This window comes from Physella acuta, unplaced genomic scaffold (assembly GCF_028476545.2).
Source record: "Physella acuta isolate Inbredline_101_S28 unplaced genomic scaffold, ASM2847654v3 ptg001123l, whole genome shotgun sequence".
Lineage (NCBI taxonomy): Eukaryota > Metazoa > Mollusca > Gastropoda > Physidae > Physella > Physella acuta.
The window spans coordinates 3,901-30,280 of record NW_026732640.1 but is presented as its reverse complement, the minus strand read 5'-3'; the positions used below and the strand labels follow the sequence as shown (position 1 = coordinate 30,280).

Genomic DNA, 26,380 nt, shown 5'->3' with positions numbered 1-26,380 from the left:
CGTCTCTAAAAACGATAATCACTTTACAATTTGTTTGAAACATTTGTTAGTAAAAATTGATCAAATAGATAACTAATTGCCCTTGTATGAGGGGCTATGTAGGCGGGCGTACAATTAAAATGCAATACAATCGATGGAGTCAACAGCTTGAGAATATATAACAGATGTGCTGTGAAGTTGCACTGAATGCGGTATGGCTCGTGAAACACAGTCGCACTGACAAACAGAAAATTGTGAAGTGAAAACAGTCAATTTGGTATGGTCTTAATTGATACGGTGGAGTGGACATACTCGAGTGGACACGGTGGAGTGGACACGATGGAGTGGACACGGTGAAACGAACACGGTGGAGTGGACACGATGAAACGGGCACGGTGGAGTGGACACGGTGGACTGGACACGGTGAAACGGACACGGTGGAGTGGAAATGGTGGAGTGGGCACGGTGGAGTGGATACGGTGGTGTGGACACGGTGGAGTGGACATGGTGGAGTGGACACGATGAAATGGACACGGTTGAGTGGAAATGGTGGAGTGGGCACGGTGGAGTGGACATGGTGGAGTGGGCACGGTAGAGTGGACATGGTGGAGTGGGCACGGTGGAGTGGAAATGGTGGTTTGGACATTTCATTGCCGACATTGTTGAGTGAGTATGGTGTTGCGGACATTTAGGAAAGAAACTACGGAGTGGACACTTTAGAAAGAAATATGTGGGAATGGGCTCGACGGAGTTGACACGGTTAAGTAGACACAGTGTGTCGGAACCCGAGTTGTAAATTCATTGGAGTGGACACGCTAGAGTGGACATTAATCGGTAATTTTCTTTGAACTTATTATTGCAATCTGTAGCGTAAAGCTAAAAAAATCGATAGGCAGCATATTATCCTAATCTGTTTAGTGCACCAGCTGCTTCAAAACGTTTGAAACACTTAGTATTTTAACATTAGAACTCTGAGTGTGTATATGTACACAGGATGAAACTAAAATTATTAGGTAAGTAGAAATATTGCATGGTTCATTAAAGTAATGTTGCTTGAACTTATTAGGAATAATAAATGAATAGGACTAGGTCTAAAATTTAAAGTCTATTGCATTAAATCTAAAGGCCAAAGTCGAAAAATAATGCTTTAGAATTGACGGTGTCAGGTGTGATTTCGCACTGGGCATCAACTGTGGAGTGATATTTTTTAGAGTGATATCTTATTTTCCAAAAAATCCGTGTTTGTTGTGAAAATTAAAAAATAAAAATTTATTTCTGAGCTTTTGTGTTTCTAGAAGAAAATATTTCCCTAAACGTCTTTATTTTTTTAATTAGACATTCACTTTAAATCTAATTGTTTTCTACATAAACATGTATTTTTATATTCTACGCTAATTGAATATATTCTTATCTTTAGTTTGGACAAGTATATAAACAAACAAAAACAAAAAAACAAGATACAAAAGTGTAAATAAATTCAGAGCTTCAGTTGCATATAAGTAAATAGTAACACACGAGAGGATGGCAAAGTAAAATAGTGACATGACTGACACCTTTTTAGTTAAAACCATAAAAAATCAAAACGTGACATGTGTTGGCTTAATTTTAACAAAGTTAATGTTAATTTTAATGCATTCAATATTCATATGTATGTTGATTGTCCGTCTTTTTTCACATCAGAGCTTACCGTAACCAAATACAATTCAAGAAAGTATACTGTTTAGTGTTTTAATTATTGTGTGTTAGTTGTTTTGGATGTTGGTGAACACGCCGGTTAGATTAGGGTGAATGACATCGAGATATATGACTTGAAGGAAATTTCTAAGGGTGACTAATCACTGGTGTGTTATTTCCGAAAACAATTCAAAGGTCGGGACATGTTATTTTCTAGAAGCTAGCATATCTCTACAGGCCAGATTTTTTTTTTAATTTTTCATTCAGCTTGTAAAATATAATCAGTTTTTACCTCATACATGTTATTTACAGCGTCAGTTTGACATGCCATGTTCGCTTAGTATTACAGTTTCAATCATCGGCTTGTGAGGACTAATACATATTTTTTTTGTTATCAAATGTAATTTCATGTATTAAAAAAAAATGTCTACTTGTAAAATAATTCAATAGAAAAAAAATGTACATTTATGTTGTGTGTTAATGGATTTATTGGAGTTATTTTGCCTTGAGTGTGTAGATGGTGTCTGTGCAGTGACTGTAGTGATTGCCAACGACACGATATTGTCAGAAATTGTTCTGTACAGTTGTCGAGAAAACCTGACAGCATCAGGTTTTGCGTTCTATGTACGCGAGAATGAGTAATGTAACCTAAACTAAGCTGACGTTGTTTTAAAGCAGGGGTCTCCAAACTAAGGCCCGCGGGCCGGATGCGGCCCTCGAAGTCCTCTCATCCGGCCCGCGGAGATCTTTTTGTCCAAGGAAAATTTTTTTGTTGGGGATGGCTGAGGAACTTTGCCCAGAAAAATCAAAGACATGCCTAGAAGAAACTGGCCCCAGAACTGAAATTTGATAGTTAATGCGGCCCTCTGACTGAAAAGTTTGGAGACCCCTGTTTTAAAGCAAGGCACGCTTCCAGTTTTAAATCTTCTCATATCACATTGTTTTTAGATCAGCTACTTTCAAAAACAGCAGTGAATGAAGAGCTTGAGAAGCTCAACAGCTTGAAGGCATCAGTTGACGGCACCCCGCATGTATACTGGCAGCGCTGGTTGATGCTGTTGCTCTTCTGCCTCTATTCATTTAGCAACGCCTTCCAGTGGATCCACCTCAACATCATCGCTAACGTGGTGGTGGAGTTCTATAATGAAAGCTTATCAGCCAATGAATATCAGGTCAGTCGGTTTTAACAGCATGTAACGGGTTTTAGGTCGAAGGGCAAAATAGATAAGGTATTATTATTACATTTGGAATGACCTCCCAAACTCGGGGTGCCTACGTTTATTTAATTTCTACGTTCAGTCATCTTTGTTTTGCACATAAATGAGTTCCGTATTAGAATTAAAGAAATACATTCAACAGTCTTAATTTATGTGTTATCTCATCATATGTGGTGGACAAAAATAGACGAGGCCTTTTTAGTAAACCTGTATTAATTATGTTTGTCATCGGCATCGCACGCTTTGCTTAGAAATGTGTGTTTCGTTTATCTTATTATTATGTTATGTGACTTAAACATTTACGACAACTAAGGCAGTGTTGGATCAATATAACCTAGGCTAGAAACTACTGTTGGAAAGTACTGTATGAGCTATTTTAGCTTAAGCAAGAAAGTATGGATGGTGCTACAATAGCTTAGGCTAGAAGGTGTAGTTAGGTCAATAATAGTTTAGACGATAAGCTATTTTTGGAGCTAGTTAGTTAAGCAAATGAAAAATGTTGGAGCGATACAGATTGGGATAGTTAAAACTGTTGTATTTATATAGTCTTGGCCAGAAGGCAATGGTTTGAGATATAAAAAATAGCAGTCGTAAAACACGATAAATACGTTAAACGTTTGCATAAACTCAACGTCAATAAAATGCCTATTTTAAGACTAAAATCTTCACAAGCAAATGCGTTTCTATGGTATTATAATAATGCTGATATCAAAACTTAATTCGGCAGCGCAACTCGGCCATTGATTGGCTGTCAATTGTCTACATGCTGATTTACATCATCCTCATTATTCCCGCTACTTGGTTCCTAGACAAGAAAGGCTTAAGACTCTCCTGCATATTTGGATCTTTTCTCAACGCCTTGGGTGCTTGGCTAAAATGTGCCAGTGTGTCGCCAGACAGGTCAGGACTTTATTCTTTGTTGATGTGTAAAATATGCATGAGCGTCGGAACACTCGTTCAAGGGCGGATGGGTCATGTCAGTGGCGTAGCGAGGTCGGGCGTCACCCGGTGCGGCACTTAATGGTGTCACCTTCCCCCCCCCCCCCCCCCCAGAGGCGTTGCGACCCTTCCCGGGGACAAACTTTCAAATTTTCGATTTGCACCCCTCCTCAAGTTTTTGATTTGCACCCCCCTCAAACTTTCTATTTGCACCCCCCCTCAAGTTTATCTCTATATATTTTGCTATTTTTTGCCTTGGTGTCACCCCCCTAAATGATGTCACCCGGTGCGGTCCGCACCCCCCGCCCCCCTCGCTACGCCCCTGGGTCATGTGACTACTTTAAGTCTCCCGTAGAATAACGTACCTGTGCTTTTGCTTTGATGGTAATTTATCACTTTTATATTTACGCTAAATTTACCGGTTCTCTTTAGATAATTGGATTGTGTGTGTCATCCAAAAATAACATCACGTTTGTTTGACGATTTTTATCTTTCACTTCTCGTCCTGACTCTCACACATCGTTACAGAAAGCCAGACCCAACATTCGTTTACAAAGACATCACTCAGCAGACAACTAGATTTTAGCTTTTAAAATACCATTTCTTGCGAGATACAGAAACAGTTGATCTCTATTACATTTGTCCCTTGTCCCGCCAAGTCCCGATCGACAACCTTGTCATTGACATATAAAAAGACGTCACACCCCAGCTTACAAGCTATTGTCTAAAAAAAATATTTCTACAATATTTTCTGAAGTCGAACCTCATTTAAAAAATCAGTGAATGCATTATTAAAACAAACATATAACTAATAATAATGATTTAGAACTAATCGCGTGTAGTGGTTTTGCCATGTACAATTAGCTTTATATTGCGTTCAACGTTTGAATAGCCATAATATTCTATGGAAGCCGCCATGCTTACTGTGAAAAAAAAATAAACAAAGTAACGTATACAAATCCTGCGAAGGTTTTTAAATGTGTTATTAAAATAAAGTACCTGGTCTGAACATTCAGAACTAACGGTATTTCTGCATATATATATATATATATATATATATATATATATATATATATATATATATATATATATATATAAATATATATATATATATAAATGTATATATATATATATATATATATATATATATATATATATATATATATATATATATATATATATATATACGAGCCGACCCGCGGTGTATGATACGCCGCTATTTAGTTGTTTTGTCTACTTTTCAGTAATTCATAATTTGTGAGTTCGACAGTACCAATGCTGCCACTGAAAATATCTGCTTTAAAACACTGGACCCCCATCCCCCCCCCCCCCCCCCCCCGTGAAAGCAGCCTCCTCTTAGTTACCTCCTCTAAGTTTAAAATAGTTTCAAACTGAATTATCTGCCCCTAATAGCCGTCACCAAACCCTGCTTTACGATTGTTTTGTAAACATTTAGCGTGAACTACAACTCACCTGACCATGTGAGGGGGTGGGGGGGGGGGGGGTGGTAGCGATAGAGAGAAAGAGAGGGGGCTGCAAGGCGCGCGCTTGCAGCTTGTTTTCTAGCGCCTCCCAGAAGAGAATTATATATATACGAGCCGGCCCGCGGCATAACATACGCCGCTATTTAGTTGTTTCTAATTTTCAATAATTCATAATTTGTGAATTTGACAGTACCAACGCTGACACTGAAAATATTTCTTTAAAACACTATAAGTAGCTCGTTAAGGACCATAACCCCCCCCCCCCCTTCCTTCCCTCCCTCCTCCTCCCCCCCCCCTACGTTTAAAATCGTTGCCTCTGCTTGTAAACATTTAGAGTGAACACAGCTCACTAAAACCATGTAGGGGTGGGGAGGTAGGGAGAGCGTTTGCAGCTTGTTTTCTAACGGCTCGAAGAAGAGAATTATATATAGATATATATATATATATATATATATATATATATATATATATATATATATATATATATATACATATATATATATATATATATATATATATATATATATATATATATATATATATATAGGCCTATATATATAACAATAAATTAAATATCATCTTTAAAGAAAATTTTGTTGAACAGTTTTATACAGTGTAGATGCTTTCAACTAACGAAAATAAAAAAAAATAAAAAATAAATATGCACTTTTTACATTTAGTAGCATATAGACAGATAGACGGATCAGTGTTTTCTGTATTTTTTAATGCTTGGAATTTAAATAGTAGATGATCTTTGTCAAGGAATCGAATATATATAAATCACAAAACTAATATCTAAAACTTTGTATGAATATTTAAAGACACACATTGAAACTAAAATAAAATCTCTTTCTCTTGTATGTTTCTATGGGATAGATCTTTATAATGTTATTTTTGAAAATGTCAAATTTGATTGTATTTAATGGTATGTATGTATTCACAGATTTTGGTTGGTGATGACTGCACAAACGATATGTGCCATCTCACAGTTATGGGTGCTGGGAATACCTGCACGTTTCGCAGCCGTCTGGTTTGGTCCAAACGAAGTCTCTACTGCCACCTCTTTGGGGGTTTTCGGAAATCAGGTCAGAGGTGTAGCTAAACAGGGTGGGGTACCTCGGAATCCGACCATAGGGGGTGTCAAACGGGGTAAAAAACAATTAAAAGTGAAATGAAGCAGCAGTTTTTAATTTTTTAAAAGTCAAATGAAAAGTAATAGCTTCAAGGCCTTTATAATGGTTTACTATTTCTATCTATGTCGTGTAAGCGTAATATATATACCTTTAAGAATCAGTGACCGGCAAAAACCAGTTGCCAGCTTTTCCTAGATGGGGTAGGGGGCGTTTTTTTGACACTAGATTAAGATTGGATTTACAATGAATTGTTGAGTTGTTAACTTTAAAAGAGATATAATTAATCAATTGTATTAAAGCGTATTTGCGTTTGTGTAACATAAAGATGGTAGTGGTGTTAAGCTTTGTTCAAGATGGTGGGTGAGTATTTTTTCGCCAACTAAATTCGCAAAGATTTACACTGGATTAAAGAGTAGATAGCTCTTTTAAGGGGATCAGCTAACTTTTTTACAAGGTAGGGGATAAAGGATCGAAAATACTTTGTTTGGCACAGGAAAGAAAGTAGCCTTTACTAAACAGTAAAAAAAACCGTTAGAAAACAATTTTGGTTCACATGAAAATCCGAAAATACCTCCGCTATCTATCTATCTATATAATTCTCTTCTGGGAGCCGTTAGAAAACAAGCTGCAAGCGCGCCTTGCAATCCCCTCTCTTCCTCTCTATCGCTACCCCCTCCCCCCCCCCCGCCCACCCCTCACAATGTCTGGTGAGCTGTGTTCACGTTAAATGTTTACATAATACAATCATATAGCCGGGATAATTTAGTTTGAAACGATTTTAAACTTAGAGGAGGTAACTAAGAGGAGGCTGCTTTCACGGTGGGGGGGGGGGGGGGGGGAGAAGAGGGGTTTAGTGTTTTAAAGCAAATATTTTCAGTGGCAGCATTGGTACTGTCGAATTCACAAATTATGAATTACTGAAAAGTAGAAAAAACAACAACTAATTAGCGGCGTATGATACACCGCGGGTCGGCTCGTTTTTAATATTATGGTACTTGTAAAATTGCAAATGGTTTTTTACTATCTCGTATACTAAGTATAAAGAAATATTGTAATTGTGAAAACAAAAATCGAGATTTTTGCTATTCTTGACGTTTTACTTCTCCTTGGGTCGGAAAAACAAAGTTTTGCAATCTTGTCCCTATGTCTGTGTATGTCAGTGTGTGTGTGTGTGTGTAAACACGATAACTTGAGTACCGTTGCAGCAAGGTTGATGAAATTTCATATATAAGTATTATATCAAATGTCTAGATCTGTATCAATTTTTCAGCGATTTCCGATTAGCGGAAGTGGAATATTTTCTACTTTCAATTTTTTTAAATCTTTGACTTCAGTACTATTTTATATGAATAAATGAAAATTCACATATGAGTGAAAGATCTAATTCTCTGCCTTCTGTACAATTTTGAGTAATATTCGTTGACCGGAAGTAGTAATTTACGCTATTACGGATTTCTCAAAAAAAACGCAAGTGAATTTATAAAGTACTAATAATATTCCGCACTATTATACACATTTTATTTGGCGTTTACTTGGTGTGCAATTCTTTTTTTCCCTTTTTTCTACGCGATTCTATTTCTTTTTAAAAAAGTTTAGGTAATTAAACATGGATAAACAATAATGTTTAAATCCCGAGTTGCCATCCCTGGTAGTGTAATATAAGAATATTCGAGAAAGTTTAGGGGAGATCACTCCCGGTTTATTATTTATGCAGTTATAGCAACATATTTAAAAGACCTATATATTAAAACTTGTCTCACGACAACTTTTTGAAAGAACTGCTTGTTATAATTCTAAAGTGTTTAAAAAACACACAGTTGTTAGTTTACAAAAGTTTCAAAATTTGCATATTATTTACCATAAACTTTTTTTATGAAAGCCATTACAATTACCTCGTATCAATTATAGTCAAAGAGGGAAAACATGTTTATTTCAAAACTTTTATCAGTATCATTCATCTTTTATCGATCTGTGTAAAGTGTTCTTCTTTTATAATAATACTTGTACTTGTTTTCGCTAAAATCTTTTTACTCAAAATGTGCAAGTCCTATTCAGTTTCATTTAATTGTTTTTTTAATGTATTTTTTTGTGAACAAAATATAAAACCGATATATTTCATTTAGATTGGGATTGCTGTAGGGTTTTTGATTCCTCCAATGCTTGTCCACACCTCTAAAGACAGAGACACAATGGAAACAGATTTTTATATCATGTTCTACATCAACGCTGCGTTCGCAAGTTTTGTATTCGTTCTTATATTACTTTGTAAGTTTATTTTTATTGTTTACTTATTTTTTTGAAAATTTGTAAGTATATCTTTCTTATAATTTTCTCTAAGCATTTGCAAAAATTAATTCTCTAATTATTTTGTTACTAGTAGTAAGTTTCTATATCTTGTTAGTATCTAATTAACAGTTTTACGTGACAAGCCTCCCCTCCCACCCAGCAGAGCCCAACAGATGGCAGTAGACGTAGCTGCACATGAGGAATATTTCAAATCTTTGTTTAGAATGTTAAAAAATAAAGGATTTGTATATCTCGCCATAGCCTATGGTAGGTCAAGAATTAGAAACATTTGTGTCTTGAAATTGCATCCCATTCTTTCAATTTAACATTGATTATAGAGTTATATTTTCCATTTACAATGTTAGATTTGGCATCTCTGTTAAATGGTTTAGTCTTAGAAATTATCTAAATATAGTTAAATCTAAAACTTCATTATAAACAACCTGTATTGTAAATTTTCATACAGGTATCATCACAGGATCATTTTATACGATTTCAACTCTCTTAAACGCCATTATGTTGCATTATTTTAAGGTGAGTGATGCATTTGGTGATAAGATCCCGTATTTAATTTCTTCTATATCAGCTCTTCGTACTTCGAACTAAATTTTGTTTCTTTTACAGAATGAAGAAGAAAATACAGGGAGAATCGGTATGACCATAATACTGACGGGAGTGCTAGGAGCTATTATTGCTGGAATTTGGCTAGACAAAACTAAAACTTTTAAGTAATTACATAATACATTTGCTTTTAACAATTTTAACGAAAAAAGTTTTTTTTTTGTTTTGTTTAAAGCTATAGGTTGTGCTAATTACGTTTTTATATTTAACATTGTATTTAATTTTAAAACTGTAAATATTTCAAATTTGATAAGTTTTGAAATACTACTACATTTAAACTAATAGTATTAAATAATCACTGCAAAGTATGTATAATAAAGATTAAAGTTTACTCGAATATTTACTTTAATTAAAAAATTGCTCCTAAAAATTCAAGGGCTACAACTATAGGAATATACATTTTTTCTTTGGCTGGTGCAGTTGCATTTACTTTTACTCTAGACCAAGAGGCTGTTTGGATAGTTTTTATAACTGCTGGAACATTGGGGTAAGTATACTAAAATATGTGTATATTACAATGACGTATTACTTAAAATATGTTAACAGTAAGACATAATAATGTATATTCATATATTCTTTACAGATTTTTTATGACAGGCTATTTACCAGTAGGATTTGAGTTTGCAGCAGAGTTAACGTTCCCTGAATCAGAAGGGACATCATCTGGTTTGCTGAATGCATCAGCACAGGTGTTATTTGTTATCATCACTAGTTTATCATCAATACACACGTTATTGGTTTACTGTTAGAAATTTATAGTACATTTTAGATTATAATTTTAGTTTTGTAAGGGTATTTTTACCGTTATACAACAAATTCTAATAATCACACTTGCATATATCTAAGTGCATTCTTTCTAAATGTAGAAAATAACTAATTACACATATTCAAAACACAAAACGCTAATTTAAATATTCATAAGTTAAGATAATTAATTAAGCATTAATTAAGCATTTATTAAGCTTTTTTATTTTCCTTATAGGTTTTTGCTATCATCCTAACACTCGGAATGCGAGCCATGTTTGAATCTATAAATGTGTTCAGTGCTAATATTACAATGTGTGCTCTTTTACTTATTGGGACTTTCTTAACCGGTCAGCTAATGCTAATTTATTTCAAATATTAATTTAATCTCTGTACAATTAGCTGTGTAGTTCCTTCGCAGTTCTTTATCTTGGTGTGAATGATTTTAATTTTTTTTCAAATCATAACGTGATTGCGGTCTCACACATTAAAAGGATGGAGCCATTGTTATATATTCAGTACTATTAATTTTTTTTTTTTTAAATGTACCACCATTGTAATTGATTAGAATAAAATCAATAAGTAAATAAATGTAATTAACCTAAAAACATAACAGATTTTATCACAAATTAGTGCAACTCTAAAATAGAGACATCTTAATAAATTCTATAATTTCAATCGGTTAATGTATAAAAGCACTAGAGTCTTAACTTAAAAGTAATCAATAATTTCCTTTATTCTGATAACATACTACACATAAATAATATTACTTTTTATCTGACTCCAGCTGTGATTAAACCAGACTACAGAAGGCAGAATGCAGGGAATGGAGAATGGGCACAAAGAACAGATTAAATCGTATCATTAAATAGATGTAATTTGATCATTTTAAAGTTTTTCTACATAACTAAAATTTCACTTTACTATCATATAGTGAGTTGTTATAAAAATAAAATATAGGATGATACTTTTTTAATAAATTCAGATGTATCTATAAGTCGTAATTTATTGTAAAAATCAATTTCAAAAAAAGCATAAAATGTATAAAAGGTCATTTCTCATCAATGTATTATGTAATTTAAAAACATTTCTAGTAAAGTGAGATTAGAGAGAAATGAAATATAATAAAGTATAAATGAGCGCTTAATGTTTAGTTAATACTCATATATTTAAAAAACTTTATAGTTATACTTTTCAGGAATGGAATAAATATTTAAAATGGATTTTTTTTTCTTTGAGCATTAAAACAAAGTTATGATAAATAGTATGTTTCATATCCTAGTGTGATAACGATAATTAACTGCCAGTTTATCATTTTTATACACAATTACAGTTTGTATATTTTTGTTTCAAAGTCGTAGATAGTAGGCCTTATAAAATGTACAATAGTCACACATAATGTTAATAATTGTGTCCAACTTTACACCAAAATGAAGGCATTATTCTCAAAAGTTAAAAAAAATAAACAACTCGTGAAAAACGGTTAAATAGATGTTTAACTATTAAACACTCGCCAAATGTCTCGAGTTCGAATCCAGGTTTAATATCACCCAGCTCTGATGGTACATACCTCAAGTTAGGTAAACAGGGCTGGGCATAGTGCCCGACAAAATATCCGTTTTTTGTATATATATATATATATATATATATATATATATATATATATATATATATATATATATATATATATATATATATATATATATATATATATATATATATATATATATATTATATATATATATATATATATATATATATATATATATATATACTAGCTGCATCCCGAACTCCGCCACGGTAAATCTTTTTCAAATGTACCAACTTGGGAACAGAACAAAACTAAACACAACACAACAAACGCAAAAAAAAATACGAAAAAACAAACACAACACTCATAACATAAACACAATTTGATACAATCATAAAGGCATATTGTTCACAGTCTAGCCCGTAGCGCCAAATCTCACAAACTCAGTGAATGACTATAAAACAGAGGCGTAGCGACCCTTTCCGGCGCCCGGGGACAAACTTTCGATTTGACCCCCCCCCCCCTCAAACTTACGATTTGCACCCCCTCCCCTCAAAATTTCAATTTCCACCCTACTCCCTCAAACTTTCGATTTGTACCTCCTCTCAGACTTTCGATTTGCACCACTTTTGATTTAAACCCCCCCCCCCCCCGCTCAAACTTTTGATTTGCACCCCCCCTCAAACTTTCGATTTGCACCCTCCCACCTCCCTCAAACTTTCGATTTCCAACCCCCCCCCCCCCCGCAAATTTTGTCCAATCCACATTGGCGCTCCCTAGAGTCGGCGCCCGGGGACATATACCCCCCTTGCTACGCCTCTGCTATAAAACCCCTAGCTTGTCCGCAAACCGAACGATAGAATAATAATTAGTAAACAATACGTTCAGTGTATAAAATAAATTAAAGGAAGTATTTAGAATATCCGTGTTTTACCGACCATATTGCGCTTAATAAATTCATGCATTTTTTTCAGTCCTTTTTACTTTCTCGTATATACGAAGTATAGAGAAAGTCTTGTAATCGTGCAAAAAAAAAAAAAACGAGATTTTTACAAATATCGACGTTTTACACCTCACTGATACGGAAAAACATAATTTTGCAATCTTGTCCGTATGTCTGTGTGTCTAGTCTGTGTGTCTGTCTGTGTGTCTGTCTGTGTGTCTGTCTGTCCGTGTGTAAACACGATAACTTGAGTACCGTTACAGCTAGGTTGATGAAATTTCATATATAAGTATTTTTTCAAAATCGTAGATCCGTATCAACTTTTGAGTGATTTCCGATAACCGGAAGTGGTACTTTTCCTACTTTGAATTTTTCAAAAGCCTATAACTTGAGTACTATTTCAGATAGATAAATGAAATTTCACATGTAAGTAAAAGATCTAATTCTCTACCTTCTGTTAAATTTTGAGTAATTTCCGTTGCCCGGAAGTATTAATTTACGCTACTTCCGATTTCTTATAAAACTAATGTAAATTTTAAAAGTACTAATAATATTGCGCACTATTATGCGCTTTTTTATTTGGCGTTCACTTGGTGTGCAATTAATTTTTCTAAGAGATTTTATTCTATTTTTAAAACTTTAAAGTATTTAAAATGGATTAAAAATCATGTCTATAGCCCGAGTTCCCATCCCCTGTTATTTTATATAAGAATATTCGAGAAAATTTAGGGGAGATTACTCCCGGTTTATTTAAATTTACAATAAAGTTTCATGACTAAAACCATTGCGCACCTAATGAACATGATGACATAATAATATAATAATGGAGAATAGTTGATTAAAAATTATAATTAGTAAACAGTACATTCAGTGAATAAAATAAATAAAAGATAGCCTTTCATCAATCAATGCTAATTATAATATTCCAACAATAATGTACTCTTACACGTCTGCATAATTTGCATTCACATTTTGCTAATTATATTATTCCAACAATTATTCCGTCTTGCAGATTTTGCACTCACATTTTTAGCGTGAGTTCAATTTATTTTTAAATTACCCCCGTTGGCAAAATTACTAAACAGTTTAATTAGATTTTTTCTAACCTACAGTTATTATGTTATTAAAATGTATCAACTTTTTCTAGGAATATTAACGAAAACAATATTTGACATTGATCCTTTTAATGTTTTAGCAATGTTCGTGTATTTAATATTCTCTTTACGTTATGCAAAATTGTACAAACAGTGGAAACTATAAAATAGCATTATGTCGTTATATAAAAAAAACCCTACTCGATTTCTTATAATAAGACAATGCGATGCACTGCAAAGCCCTACATGGTGCGATGTTTACTTTTATGGTTTCAAAATCTATAGCTATGACGGAAGGACTGACACACTACTTGCCCGCTTATATTATAGATTATATTATAGATATATATATGTATATTGATATATATATATATATATATATATATATATATATATATATATATATATATATAGATATAGATATATAATATATAGATATATTAACCCACGCCACTGTTCTTAAGTAAAAGAGAGTTAAGCTTTAAACTCAGTTTATCTGCTTAACCCGAAGCGACCAACATTCGATGTTAAAGTTGAAATATTTATTTTTCGTTTAAATCTCAAACAAAAAAAAAATTGCTACAATTAATTTTTGCCCCCTCTGCGCCACACATTATTTTAATATCCTTACGTTTTCTATCAAGTAATGCTTAGTTTTAGCAAGAACCCAATCTTAGCCATCAAAGTGGAAAATTGGATTTTATTAAGAAGTTAGGATAAGAGGCTAAGTGTTAAAAAGTTATTTCAAGGCTTAGGCAATTGAAAATCTGAGAACAATGGCATCCATCATAAGTCAAAACAGGAGACGACGTTGTCGAAGAGTTGGGCTAGTGATAGTAGCGCGTACAATTGTTAGCCCGAAAGTCTCGATTTCAGATTCCGGACTATAGCTCGTAGAAAATCTGAGTCCACCAAACAGCTCTAAGAAGTTCCTGTACACAACACTAAACACTCAAGGGACGTAACCATGATATACACATTCAAAGGGAGGTAAAAATCACCAACAGACTTAATGTAATAGTTACCATTTTCGCAATTTATCGCCCCCTACCTCGGAGGATTTAAACAAGCCTATAATCGTGCATGAAATGGACTATGGATATCAGATCTACAGACAACTTCTACAGCCTTTCATTAAGGTGGTGTAGGCTATAGGGGTCAGAGTTTAGACCGCGTCAGAGTTGTACAATCAACAGTCTTGAAGAAAGTGCTCTGCGTTTTCCGGGACCATGCCACAAGTGCAAGTGTCTCTAGGACCAACTTTATTTTTTAAACATGTTCTATATTGCTATTCTTGCCGCAAAAACAAATCGCCACCACATGTATTTACCAGTTATACTTCGTCACAATATGTAAACCCCGTCACATATCGTAACAAGTTGCCGTCCCCACCCAATTACTTACCGTCACAATATTCGCTACCCCCACCTCCGTTACAAATCGTCACAGTCTGTCACCCCACCTTCCAATAACATCACATTTATACTAATGGGATTTAAAAAAAATATATATCATGTTTTCTTTCTATTCTACTTAACTGAATAAAAAAAAGTAAATTCAACTGCTTTTTTACAAGCTTTTATTTAACTCGCTTCCTCTGTCGTCAGTCTGTCTGTCTAGATCAAAACGCTGGAGTGAAAATTCGGACAGTTCTACTTGACCGATACGATTCACAGTTGGCACGTGGGTCAAGACATGAAGACAATGCAATCTGAAACTAAATTTGACTTAATTGGATGTCTAATTAATTTTTTATGAATTAATTAAAATTTGAACCGAATTAGTAGGCATGTCTATCCAACCACACCACACGCGTCATCACGTTCAATAGCTGCGCCATCAGGTTCAATAGACGCGCAATGGTTTTTAGTCATGTAACACTATTGTAAATAAAACATGTAAAGTACTGAAAAAAAATTCATAAAAAAACGTTATAATAACAAGCTTTTATGTACTAATGCACTAAAAAGTAGAAAATAAATTATACACTACTATTTAAATTACTATAAAGAAAAGCGTGGATCTCTTATCAAATATTAGTAAAGGTATCCAATAGGTACTAAAGTGACCCGCGCTTTTCTTTATAGTAATTTAAATAGTAGTGTATAATTTATTTTCTACTTTTTAGTGCATTAGTACATAAAAGCTTGTTATTAAAACGTTTTTTATAAAAAAAATGTTATTACATCTTGTAGCACGTCCGATAAAATGTGCTAAATACATAGATTCACAATTCATTTACACAAGTCAAAGCGCAAAGATATAACGTGGAAAAAGTATTGTTTTCATTGCACATTTTTTTTATTTTTGTCTGACCCCCTTCCCTGTCGTAGATTGGCTTCTCAGTATTTCTCAACACAACCATTTTTCCTAAGTAAAATTTCTGTTGTTGTCACCCCCAACACAGTTGATTGTTTTAAAAAAATGCAAAAAAAATTTAAACGATTATTTATAGTCAGCTATAACATTAATTATTCTTTTAGTGAATTGGCAAAAAAACATATTTCTTTTGCAATTTCTCGTCATAGTGTCACCCCCCTCCCAAAATGGTGTTGATCGGTGCGATCGGCACCCCTCGCCCCCACTTTATAGCGCCTCTGCCCTATCCTCATTACACAGCATCCCCAACGTCTCCATCCCCGTTGCTCCCATAGGGGCGTACTGTCATAAAACTAACACGAGCAAGTACGTGTATATTTATTTAGGTTTCGTCTGAAGCGGGACAACTCTATTAATATTATCGATAACATCAACCAATCGTGGTTAATTCCCCTTACGAAATGATTTTCAGCTCAATATCGGAACGGAATGTCTCGAACTCGTTGCCCCCCCCCCCCCCCCCCTTTCCACTATCCACGAACAATATAGAAGACAATCTTAATAAACCAGGAGTGATCTTCCCTAAACTTTCTCGAATACTTATATAACACTACAGGGGATGGCAATATTGGATATAGACAATATTTATAATATGTTTTTAATTGCTAAAACTTTTTAAAATAGAATAGAATTTCGTAGAATTGGATATGACTGGGCCTATGAGTAAGTGAGAGTGCTGTGTTAAGATTGTAAGACATTCGTGTTTGTTCAGCGGGTGTAGGAAAAGTATCTAGTACAAGTTTAACACGTTTTTGTGTGTTTTTACAGGTTGGTGGATGAGCTAGTGTTCAAAGGGACGACCAATGGCAGAGGGGAAAAGTGAAACTACTGGTGGAACGGACGAGAGGTGGGGGGGGGGGATAAATTAAACGTAACACGCAAGTCAAAACCCATGACATAGCGTGTTTAACAGCTATTTTATTGACTGGTTGTTTTAATTAGAGATAAAATAAATTTCTGGTCATTTGTTTGATATTGTAAATATCCATCGAGATAAACTTGGTTTCCAAGTTAAAATGACACGACAGGAAGACATTAGTTATATATGTGCATACGCATCTGCATATACATGAACATGATCGTATGCAAACACATGCTTATATATATATATATATATATATATATATATATATATATATATATATATATATATATATATATATATCCAATGTGTTCATTTAGATATACATGAACATGCGCATACTTATGCACATGCACTTGTACTTGCACATTTACAGGTAGTAGTGGAGTGAGGAACTTCGTGTGGTTGAAGAGTTTGTTAAAATTGTTACGTATATGTCACAAGTGGGCATAGTATGTGTGTGTGTCTGTAGCCAATTCGTCAACTTGTTGGAAACCAATATGACGTGAGCCCATTATACAGGAGGTAATATGTCTTGAAGCCATCGGAAGTGAGCCAAAATTTCCTATATCTATACGTGGGGGCCGATATGTCATAAATCTACATGTCGGAGTCAATATTTCCCATGCCCATTTTTTCAAGTCGATATGTCTGAACTGTTACGTCGTGGCTATTTAGTTGGGATCGTTTTGCCGGGAGTTGTCTCCGTGGCTTTGATGGTGCATCATGCCCATCTATCTCTCCCCCCTCAACTTTATTAATTACCTGTCAGAGATAGCAAGACTCATAACGGTGTAAAGATTGCAGTTCATTAAATTAAACAATTAACTTAAATTTGATTAATCATGTGTGCACAAATGTAAAAACGGCTTCAAAGTAAAAATGGATTATATCTCAGAAAGATTAAATTAAAAATAATAGGTTAGAAAGTATCCAAAATTAAGATTTCTACATATTTTATTTTATTTTATTAAGTAAAATATTTTTCAAGATTAAAGGTTGGTTACGATGGAAAATAATGTCTAAAATGTTTGAATTTAAATAAATGTTGAGAGAGATATGATTTTTTCTCTTTTCCATCATGATTTTCACCATTGTGCAATTCAATCAATGAATACAACATGTAGTTACTGGCGCAGGTAATGAAGTTCATAGCATGTTGTTCTCTGAACAGGAAACCCTGGAACCGTAGACTTGGTGAACACGTTTTTATGGGAGTAAAATCTTCTAAAGCCGGCAGCTTCAATGGCTTTCATGGCTTTCATCCTGGGCAGAAGATTCTCACGAGAGAAGCCTTTCATGTGGTACTCGACAAGGAACTGCCGGACACCGTCCAACGCACGTGAAGAAGTCATCTCCATAATACTCGGCCATTCGGAATGCTCAATGTCCATTTTGATGAGATCAACGGGCGTGTTTTCGTGTCGCAGTTTTTTCCGAATGTCCGAAAGCGTCATCAAGGTCCAGTTTCTGCTGTTGGTGTACGTCTTACCGTCTAGGCCAATCTTGTAGAAGTGCACATGATTTGACCTGGTATTTAAACAAAACACCAACGGTTGAATTATTAGTAGTTTTAAAAATTGGGACGGAGTGGCCTAGCTAGAGTGCTAACCCGAGAGTGTCGAGTTCGAATCCGGGCTCAAATCATTGGAACATCCTGATGGATACCTAACTTACGTTAGGGAAACAAATGCGGTTGAATATAATGCTGACCACACTATCTTTGGCGAGAACAGGAAATGATGGTGATGCGATTTAAAAGTGGGTGTCAACAATAAACCGTTAGAAAAAATGTGTTTTAATAAAAATCTTAAAAGCATTTAGAATGTGTTTTAAAAGAACGGTTATTATGCATTTAGAGATCTAAAAACTATGATTGGGAACAAATACGATCCAAATTTTATTTTTATCGAGAAGTCCAATGATTTACTTTTTGAAATCTTATATTTTAAAATAAATGTTTCTCTAATGTACCTATTGTAATGATCTAGACCCTTCATGCTTGGATCAAAACTATACACGTGACACCCGTAAACTTTAGCCGCGTCATCATCGAAAGAGAAATCGTCGTTGATGCCAAACGAGTAGATGATGCAGGGCTGAGTCGGCCTCACTCCTGGGTCGTCACAAATCTCCCAGCCACCGTCACCAATTTTACCCATCCTAATCTTTCTATGACAGAGTACCTGCGGAATTAAAAAAAAAATATTTCAAATTACAACCAATAGAATGTTATACTCATTATTCAATATCTCAACAAAATGTGTTAGTGTGTCTTATAGCTCGTCTACATCTTTACCCCCTCCTCTCACGGTAGACCGTCTATTCCCCCCCCCCTCCAAAGGCGTAGTATAATTTATATAGAAGATATATACAATTACCAGGGTCGCCCTCCCCCGACCCGTCGAAATTTATTCGCCTCTGCAAATATTCAAGTGCCCCACCCCCGGAAAAAAAGCCTGCAACGAACACTGTATGCGTAAAATTTATCGGCCAAAAGTAGAAAAAAGTTCCTTATTATAGAAGTAGGCTCTACCTTTAGTTTGTATGAGCTACAAATACGACCAGTGTTTTTTTTTTCAGTTATTCCTCCACAGGGGGGTGGGGTTCTTGAAATTTTCGGGGGTTAGTGTGGACTACATTTTTTGGAAGGTGGCGGACACAGGTAAAAATATGTTTTCTAACAAAAGTATTTTTCGTTTAATGGGACGGTAAACGGGTTTAGGGTGTCATGTTTCAGAAATAGGTGCAAGCAGTGTTTCTTCCAGACTTTTATCTCCGGGGGGGGGGGGGGGCGGGGCACTTGATATCTTCGGGGGGGGGCGGTAAACTTTCTTCGGGGGGGCGGACACTGTTAAAAGTATATATTTTCTATATAAATTATATAAATTTCATTTCGTTCGGGGGGGGGGGGGGGGGGCGGTAAAAAATTTTCTGGGGGGCTTTGCCCCCTCCCCCCCCCCGAAGAGATGCCTGGAAGAAACTCTGGGTGCAAGGTTTAGAGGTATGACTTCGACTATGTTTAGTAATAATGTGCAGTAACTACGCGTAGATCAAGGTAAATTCCGGTTATACAGCCGATTCTGGTCAGAACTCTGATTTCAATGACATTTTTCGTTTCCTATTAAAACTAAAGTTGAGGCGTTGATTTTATTTTACTTTCGATTTAGAGAAAAAGACAACACTATCAACCTAGCGCCCGTTGTATCTCTCCCTCAACGGGCCATTTATCTCGTATATATATATTACTTGTAGTAAATATGAGTCGGACTGACTGGGGAACACACAAATACAATTCTAATACAGCCCAAATTATGCTATTAGAAAACAAGATTATTTACGTAATTTTTCATACAAATAAATATATAGCGTGTGAAAATATTAATAGATTTGTTAAAGACAGCGTTATTTGAGCCGATGTTTAACACCTAGCCCATTTTATCGTCCGCATCGCAATTCGAAGACTACAAAACTGTTATTTTAATGTAAGTCAACTTAAATGTAATTATTATTTCACAAATCATATATGTTTAAAAAAATAAGAGTATCCCCTCCAACACAATTAGGGATACGTGTCAACTTGTTATTCCTCATTATATTTACTCTTATTTCAGCCTGCTTTTCTTTTTAGAAATGCATTTGTTTGATTTTGGCTGTTCGAGTGGTCGAACTCGAGACTTTTCGGTTTAGCAACCATGAGCTTTACCGACTCGACGACTTTACCTGCTTCTAATACCTCGACAGTCCTATTCTGGTCATTCTTTGATGACTCAAGCTTTAGTCAGTCACCAGTACGGGTTGGTTGGACTCAAACCTGGGATGGACACTCTAAAATTTGAGTGCGTCATGCATTCCAACCTCGTCTTCACATTACTTAATCTACCTACGCCCCCTTATACCAACTAGTAACTATGAGTTGTTTTAGCATGTTTGATAATCTACCTACGGCCCCTTATACCAACTAGTAACTATGAGTTGTTTTAGCATGTTTGAAGAGTTTCTCAAAGTTAAATGTAATGTGTACATCGATGTTGTCCGGGTAACTGTGCACAGCCATCAGCAATTGCTCGTCAGTCATTTCGTCAATGTTTACTTTACTCAGCTGTGAGACGTGGCCATTTTGGCGAACAAAATCCAGGGTACCTGTAAAATAAACCGGGAGTGATCTTCCCTAAACTTCCTCGAATATTCTTATATAAAACAACAGGGGATGGCAACTCGGGATATAGAAATGATTTTTTAATCCATTTTAAATACTTAACATTTTTAAAATAGAATTGAACCTCGTAGAAAAAATAGCACACCAAGTGAATGCAAAACAAAATGTCCATAATAGTGCGGGATATTATTAGTACTTTATAAATTCACATGCATTTTTTGAGAAATCGGATATAGCGTAAATTACTACTTCCGGTCAACGGATAGAAAGCAAAGAGATCTTTTACTTACATGTGAAATTTCATTTATCTATCTGAAATAGTACTCAAATTATAGGCTTTCGAAAAATTGAAAGTAGAAAAAGTTCCACTTCCGGTTATCGGGAATTGCTGAAAAGTTGATGTGGATCTACAAATTTGATATAATAATTATATCTGAAATTTCATCAACCTAGCTGTAACGGTACTCAAGTTATCATGTTTACAGACACATATACAAACACACACACACACACACACACATACGGACAAGATTGCAAAATTATGTTTTTCCTATTCAGGGAGGAGTGAAACTTCGAGATTGTCGAAAATCTCGATTTTTTTTTGCACGATTACAATACTTTCTCTATACTCTGTATATACGAGAACGTAAAAAGACAGGTGTGCTAGAAATCCATAAAATAGGCTACTGGAGCTTAGACATTATATACTTTTATTATAGTTTAACTAGTTTTTTTCTATCACCTAGTCTATGGTAGTGGTTTATAGAAACCACTGCCATAGACTAGATATTCAAATTGATTTTAATAATTTTTGATAGTTTTACTATTCAGCAATATATTCTGCTGTCTAAATAGGACCATTGTACCTTTTGTAGTCTAATAAATAGTGCTTTCTATAACAGGCGAAATTATTGATGTTCTTGATTATACTGGATTTAATAAAACAAACTGATTTAATTTGCCAAAAAGCAGCCAAAAAAATTAACAAGTTTTTAAAGAATCTGGTATTTATTATTATAGTAATATTGACTGCAACCTATGTAACATTAATTGTTAAATGAAAGAATTTTATATTGACCGAATAACCTATATTTCATGTTTTTACACTTACCGGGTTCCGTAATTATACCTGCCCCTTTCAGTCGATGTTCAGTTGCTAATAAATTAAACACTGCAGAATATATGTATATATATATATATATATATATATATATATATATATATATATATATATATATATATATATATATATATATATATATATATATATATATATATATGTATGCATGTGTTTGCATATGATCATGGTCATGTATATGCACATGTGTATATCTATATATCTATATATTTCTCTTCATGGGGACTATGCAGGACAAGACGTAGACGCGCGCCGTTACTACCCCGCTCTCCAGGTAAATTGTTACTATCCCCCCCCCCCCCCCCACCCCTACCAATCTGGTGAGCTTTTGTTCACGACGAATGTTTACAACCATAGAGCCGGATTAGTGACGGCTATTGGGGGCAGATAATTTAGTATTAAACTATTCGAAACGAAGGGAGGTAAACATGTCTGATTGATCTTTTCTTTGTCTGTAAACCGCTGCTTTCACTGGGCGGGGAGGGAGGGGGGGGGGGGAGGGATGGCAGGAGGTGGTAGTGTTGAATTCACAAATTATGAATTGTTGCTAAAAAGAAAAAAAAAACTAGATGGCGGCGATTATATATAACGAGCTGACCAGCGACGTTGCATTCGCCGCTATCTAGTTGTTTTATTTTCTACTTATCAACAATTCATAATTTGTGAATTCGAGACTATCCCACTCCCCCCCCCCCCCCAACCACCCCACCCTACCCCGCCCAGTGAAAGCAGCCGTTTATAGGCAGCAATGAAATAAGCCGAAATAAGCAGAAATTATTATTTTTCTTTAGTTTAAAATCGTTTTAAACTAAATTATCTGCCTCTAATTGTCGTCACTACCGGCTCTACTATTGTTGAGGGTGGTGGCTAAGTTGCGTGGTGTTTTCTATGGTCTTAATGAAGAAAATATATAGATTGTCATTTTTAAAAAAAGTTAAGTTTGGTCTTAGTTTTATGAAAGTCGTGCTCACCTTGTTCTTTATGCAACAGAACTATTACTAGTATCGTGGTAAGTAAACAAGATACAAAACATAGTAGCCTCATTGCTGGCGTTGTTTTGCTACTAGTCTAGATCTAAATGTTCACATAGAGCACAAATTTCACCTGTTCATACCAAGAAAAGTATTAGTTGAATCCAAATGTAGATTTTTAAATATGTTTATTAAAATTTAACGGCTACTGTCATGTTAAAGATATATGTGTGTGTGCTTGTATATATATATATATATATATTAAAATTTAACGGCTACTGTCATGTTAAAGATATATGTGTGTGTGCTTGTATATATATATATATATATATATATATATATATATATATATATATATATATATATATATATATATATATATATATATATATATATATATATATATATATATATATATACATATATATATATATATATATATATATATATATATATATATATATATATATATATATATATTTATATATATATATATATATATGTATATATGTGTGTCTGTATATGTATATGTGTATATATACATATGTGTATCAGGGGCGTCGCGAGGGGGTGCGGACCGCACCGGGTGACACCATTAAGGGGGTGACAGCTTGGCTAAAAATCGCTAAATATATATAAAAACAAATGATATTTGCCAGTTCAATTAATAATAAATTCGAGTAAATCCACCTGTATTAATAACTGACTATAAATCACCATCTTTTCTATTAACAGTGGGCACGTTAAAGCTATCAACAGGGGGGAGGATGTTGTCACAAACTGAAGAATTCACAGAGGAATAAAGGCTTATTGAGTATTTATGTCGATCAACGTCAATACAAGGGGTAACACCAAAATCTAAGTACTAACAAGAAAACCGATGCTTTTTTCACATGAATTAATAGGTGGATTGTATGCACAAATTAATGGGAAGGATATATATATATAAATAAATAAATAAATAAATATATATATATATATATATATATATATATATATATATATATATATATATATATATATTTATATATATATATATATATGTATATATATATATATATATGTATATATATATATATATATATATATATATATATATATATATATATATATATATTTATATATATATATATATATATATATATATATGTATGTATATGTATATATACATAGTAATTGATCACAAATATCTGCCCTTTGTTAAAGCTTCGTTCATCGGTTCACAGACGTAAAAATGGTTGACCGCGCATAAGAGGCCTGCATCGCTACATCGATCGTTGGCTAGTGCTATTTTTCCTTTTCAGATTAAGCAATGATTTATCAAATTTAATGAATTTTTTCACTGATGAAAACTTTACTGCTTTTCTTTTGTAATAATTTAGCTTTACTTTGTCTTTTGTGGGTGAAGGTATTGTTTATATGTCATAACAATACACAACTAACTAGAGAGCGCGCATCTACGTGTAAAACATATAAAACATACAACAAACTCAACTACACACGCGAAACGTTATACTTCTACCACAATAATAATATAATATTTACATATCAACAAGATAAAGTTGAAAGAAAAAGATCTAACCTGAGAAAAATCGAGGCTCACACGACAATAATCAAGGGAAAACTGGCGATATCGAATGTACGTGCTGGATATGCTCACAGATCAATTAAACCCTAGGGAAAATAAAACCGTGTGCACATTTTATTTCATAGGCGTTTCCAAATACCGATTCAAAAAACGACGCATGTAGTATGTTATATATAGTGCAGGGATAAAAATATTTAAAAGTTAAACTACTGTTAATAAAAGCACACCGGTTTTTTTTTATTTCAATGGAGTTAAACGATTCGAGAAAACTTTACAATAACGCTGGAAAGGTTGACATAATACATAAGGCAGACAAAACCCCTGATAATATATTTATTTTATACTATTACATCTTTTTGTCGGTGACTCGCTTGAATGAAAAATCCGAACAACTGTTGTATTAAACAAATTGTATATGACTTAATAGTAAGTCATGTAATGAATGAAGTATAGCAGTTGACGATGTTCCGTGTCAGTGAGTTAAAATGAATTGCAGTCCAATGTTTTGCTCTTTCTTGTTACACCCTGCTAGTTTTTAACCCTATGGCAACCACCAATAACGACTGTAAAAAAAAAAAACCCTGGTAAACGTTCTGATTTAGCGGACTATGTATGTTTTATGTTAAGGGGTCATCAATAAATGACGTCACGCTTTTTTGACGATTTTTACCACCCCCCTCCCCTCCGTAATACGTTGTCACAAAAAGCCAGACCCCCCGCCCCTAAAATGACGTCATACCTCAGCCTACAACCCCCATCAAAACTGATGTTGAATGTTTCTTGAAACATCGATATGTTTCCAAAATCTTGTCAGAACTCAGTCAACATAGAATATTTTGTTCAATTCCTATTTCAATTTAAAAAAAAAAAAAAACTTAAAAAAAAAACGTGAAATAATGGCTAATAACGGCTAAAACTTGTTTTAACATTGCTTTTTTATAATGCAAAAAAGTGACGTCACACCATCTGAACTCCTCCCCCCCCCCATACCCCATAATCACACACCGTCATAAAATTACGGACCCCCTCCTCCTACGAGTGTGACGTCATTTATGGACGACCCCTAAGATAAAAGGATATTACAAGTTTAGTTCATTAATTTTAGAGAGTTAAAAAATAAATAAATAGATCAATGGTTATTATAAAGAAAAATAAGAAGAAAAGAGCAATGCTGCGTGTTTTTTGAAGAAAGAACAATGGGAAAAAGGGGTACAATTAGTTCAAGTATTCATTGTTTTTCATAGTTTGAACGATCACTAGATAATATGAAACCAAAGAAAACAATACCATACAAGTAGCGGTACGATGAGGTCAACTGCTGCACGTCACATATACACGCAATTACATGTGTTCATGTACATAGCCATGCACACATACATAAACATAGCTAAATACATGTTGTATCGGCTACATCTTTCAAAAGGATTTAATCGTTAAAGTCGATATCACATATTTTATATTCATATTAAAACGCTATTAACGTGAATTTGCTTGGATGTATTTATGAATTAGATCAGAGGTTCTTAACTTTTTACGAGGTAATGAACCCCATCTGCTTTACATGCGCATTCACCGAACCCTGACTAAACGATATATCGTCCGCATTGACAAAATCCGATCGTATAAAATATGATTCGG

General features: G+C 34.3%; 2 protein-coding genes across 2 annotated transcripts; one reads left to right on the top strand and one right to left on the bottom strand.

Annotated features, from left to right (window-relative positions):
- Positions 1-930: 930 nt before the first annotated feature.
- On the top strand, positions 931-11,122 carry LOC131956035 (heme transporter FLVCR2-like). The gene is made up of 12 exons (XM_059320380.1): positions 931-992; positions 2,602-2,825; positions 3,598-3,770; positions 6,237-6,378; positions 8,550-8,691; positions 8,842-8,979; positions 9,179-9,246; positions 9,337-9,440; positions 9,710-9,820; positions 9,917-10,022; positions 10,316-10,427; positions 10,865-11,122. Exons 1-12 carry the CDS (start codon positions 974-976, stop codon positions 10,930-10,932), a joined length of 1,407 nt encoding a protein of 468 aa, XP_059176363.1. The 5' UTR covers positions 931-973; the 3' UTR covers positions 10,933-11,122.
- Positions 11,123-18,013: 6,891 nt separating this feature from the next.
- LOC131956021 (putative methyltransferase-like protein 24) lies at positions 18,014-20,964 on the bottom strand. The gene is made up of 3 exons (XM_059320366.1): positions 20,911-20,964; positions 18,861-19,072; positions 18,014-18,416 (listed from the first exon to the last, which is right to left on the bottom strand). The coding sequence occupies exons 1-3, from the start codon at positions 20,962-20,964 to the stop codon at positions 18,014-18,016; spliced, it is 669 nt and encodes a 222-aa protein (XP_059176349.1).
- Between the last annotated feature and the right edge of the window lie 5,416 nt (positions 20,965-26,380).

Bases quoted from the DNA above. Each gene is read 5' to 3' on its own strand.
- LOC131956021 (XM_059320366.1), bottom strand. From the start codon at position 20,964: ATGACTGACGAGCAATTGCTGATGGCTGTGCACAGTTACCCGGACAAC. The intron at 19,073-20,910 runs GTACACATTACA...TTAATTCCGCAG, and splicing joins GTTACCCGGACAACATCGAT to GTACTCTGTCATAGAAAGAT. The intron at 18,417-18,860 runs GTACATTAGAGA...TTTAAATACCAG, and splicing joins GGTCTAGATCATTACAATAG to GTCAAATCATGTGCACTTCT.
- LOC131956035 (XM_059320380.1), top strand. The intron at 9,441-9,709 runs GTAATTACATAA...TAAAAATTCAAG, and splicing joins GACAAAACTAAAACTTTTAA to GGCTACAACTATAGGAATAT. The intron at 9,821-9,916 runs GTAAGTATACTA...TATTCTTTACAG, and splicing joins ATAACTGCTGGAACATTGGG to ATTTTTTATGACAGGCTATT.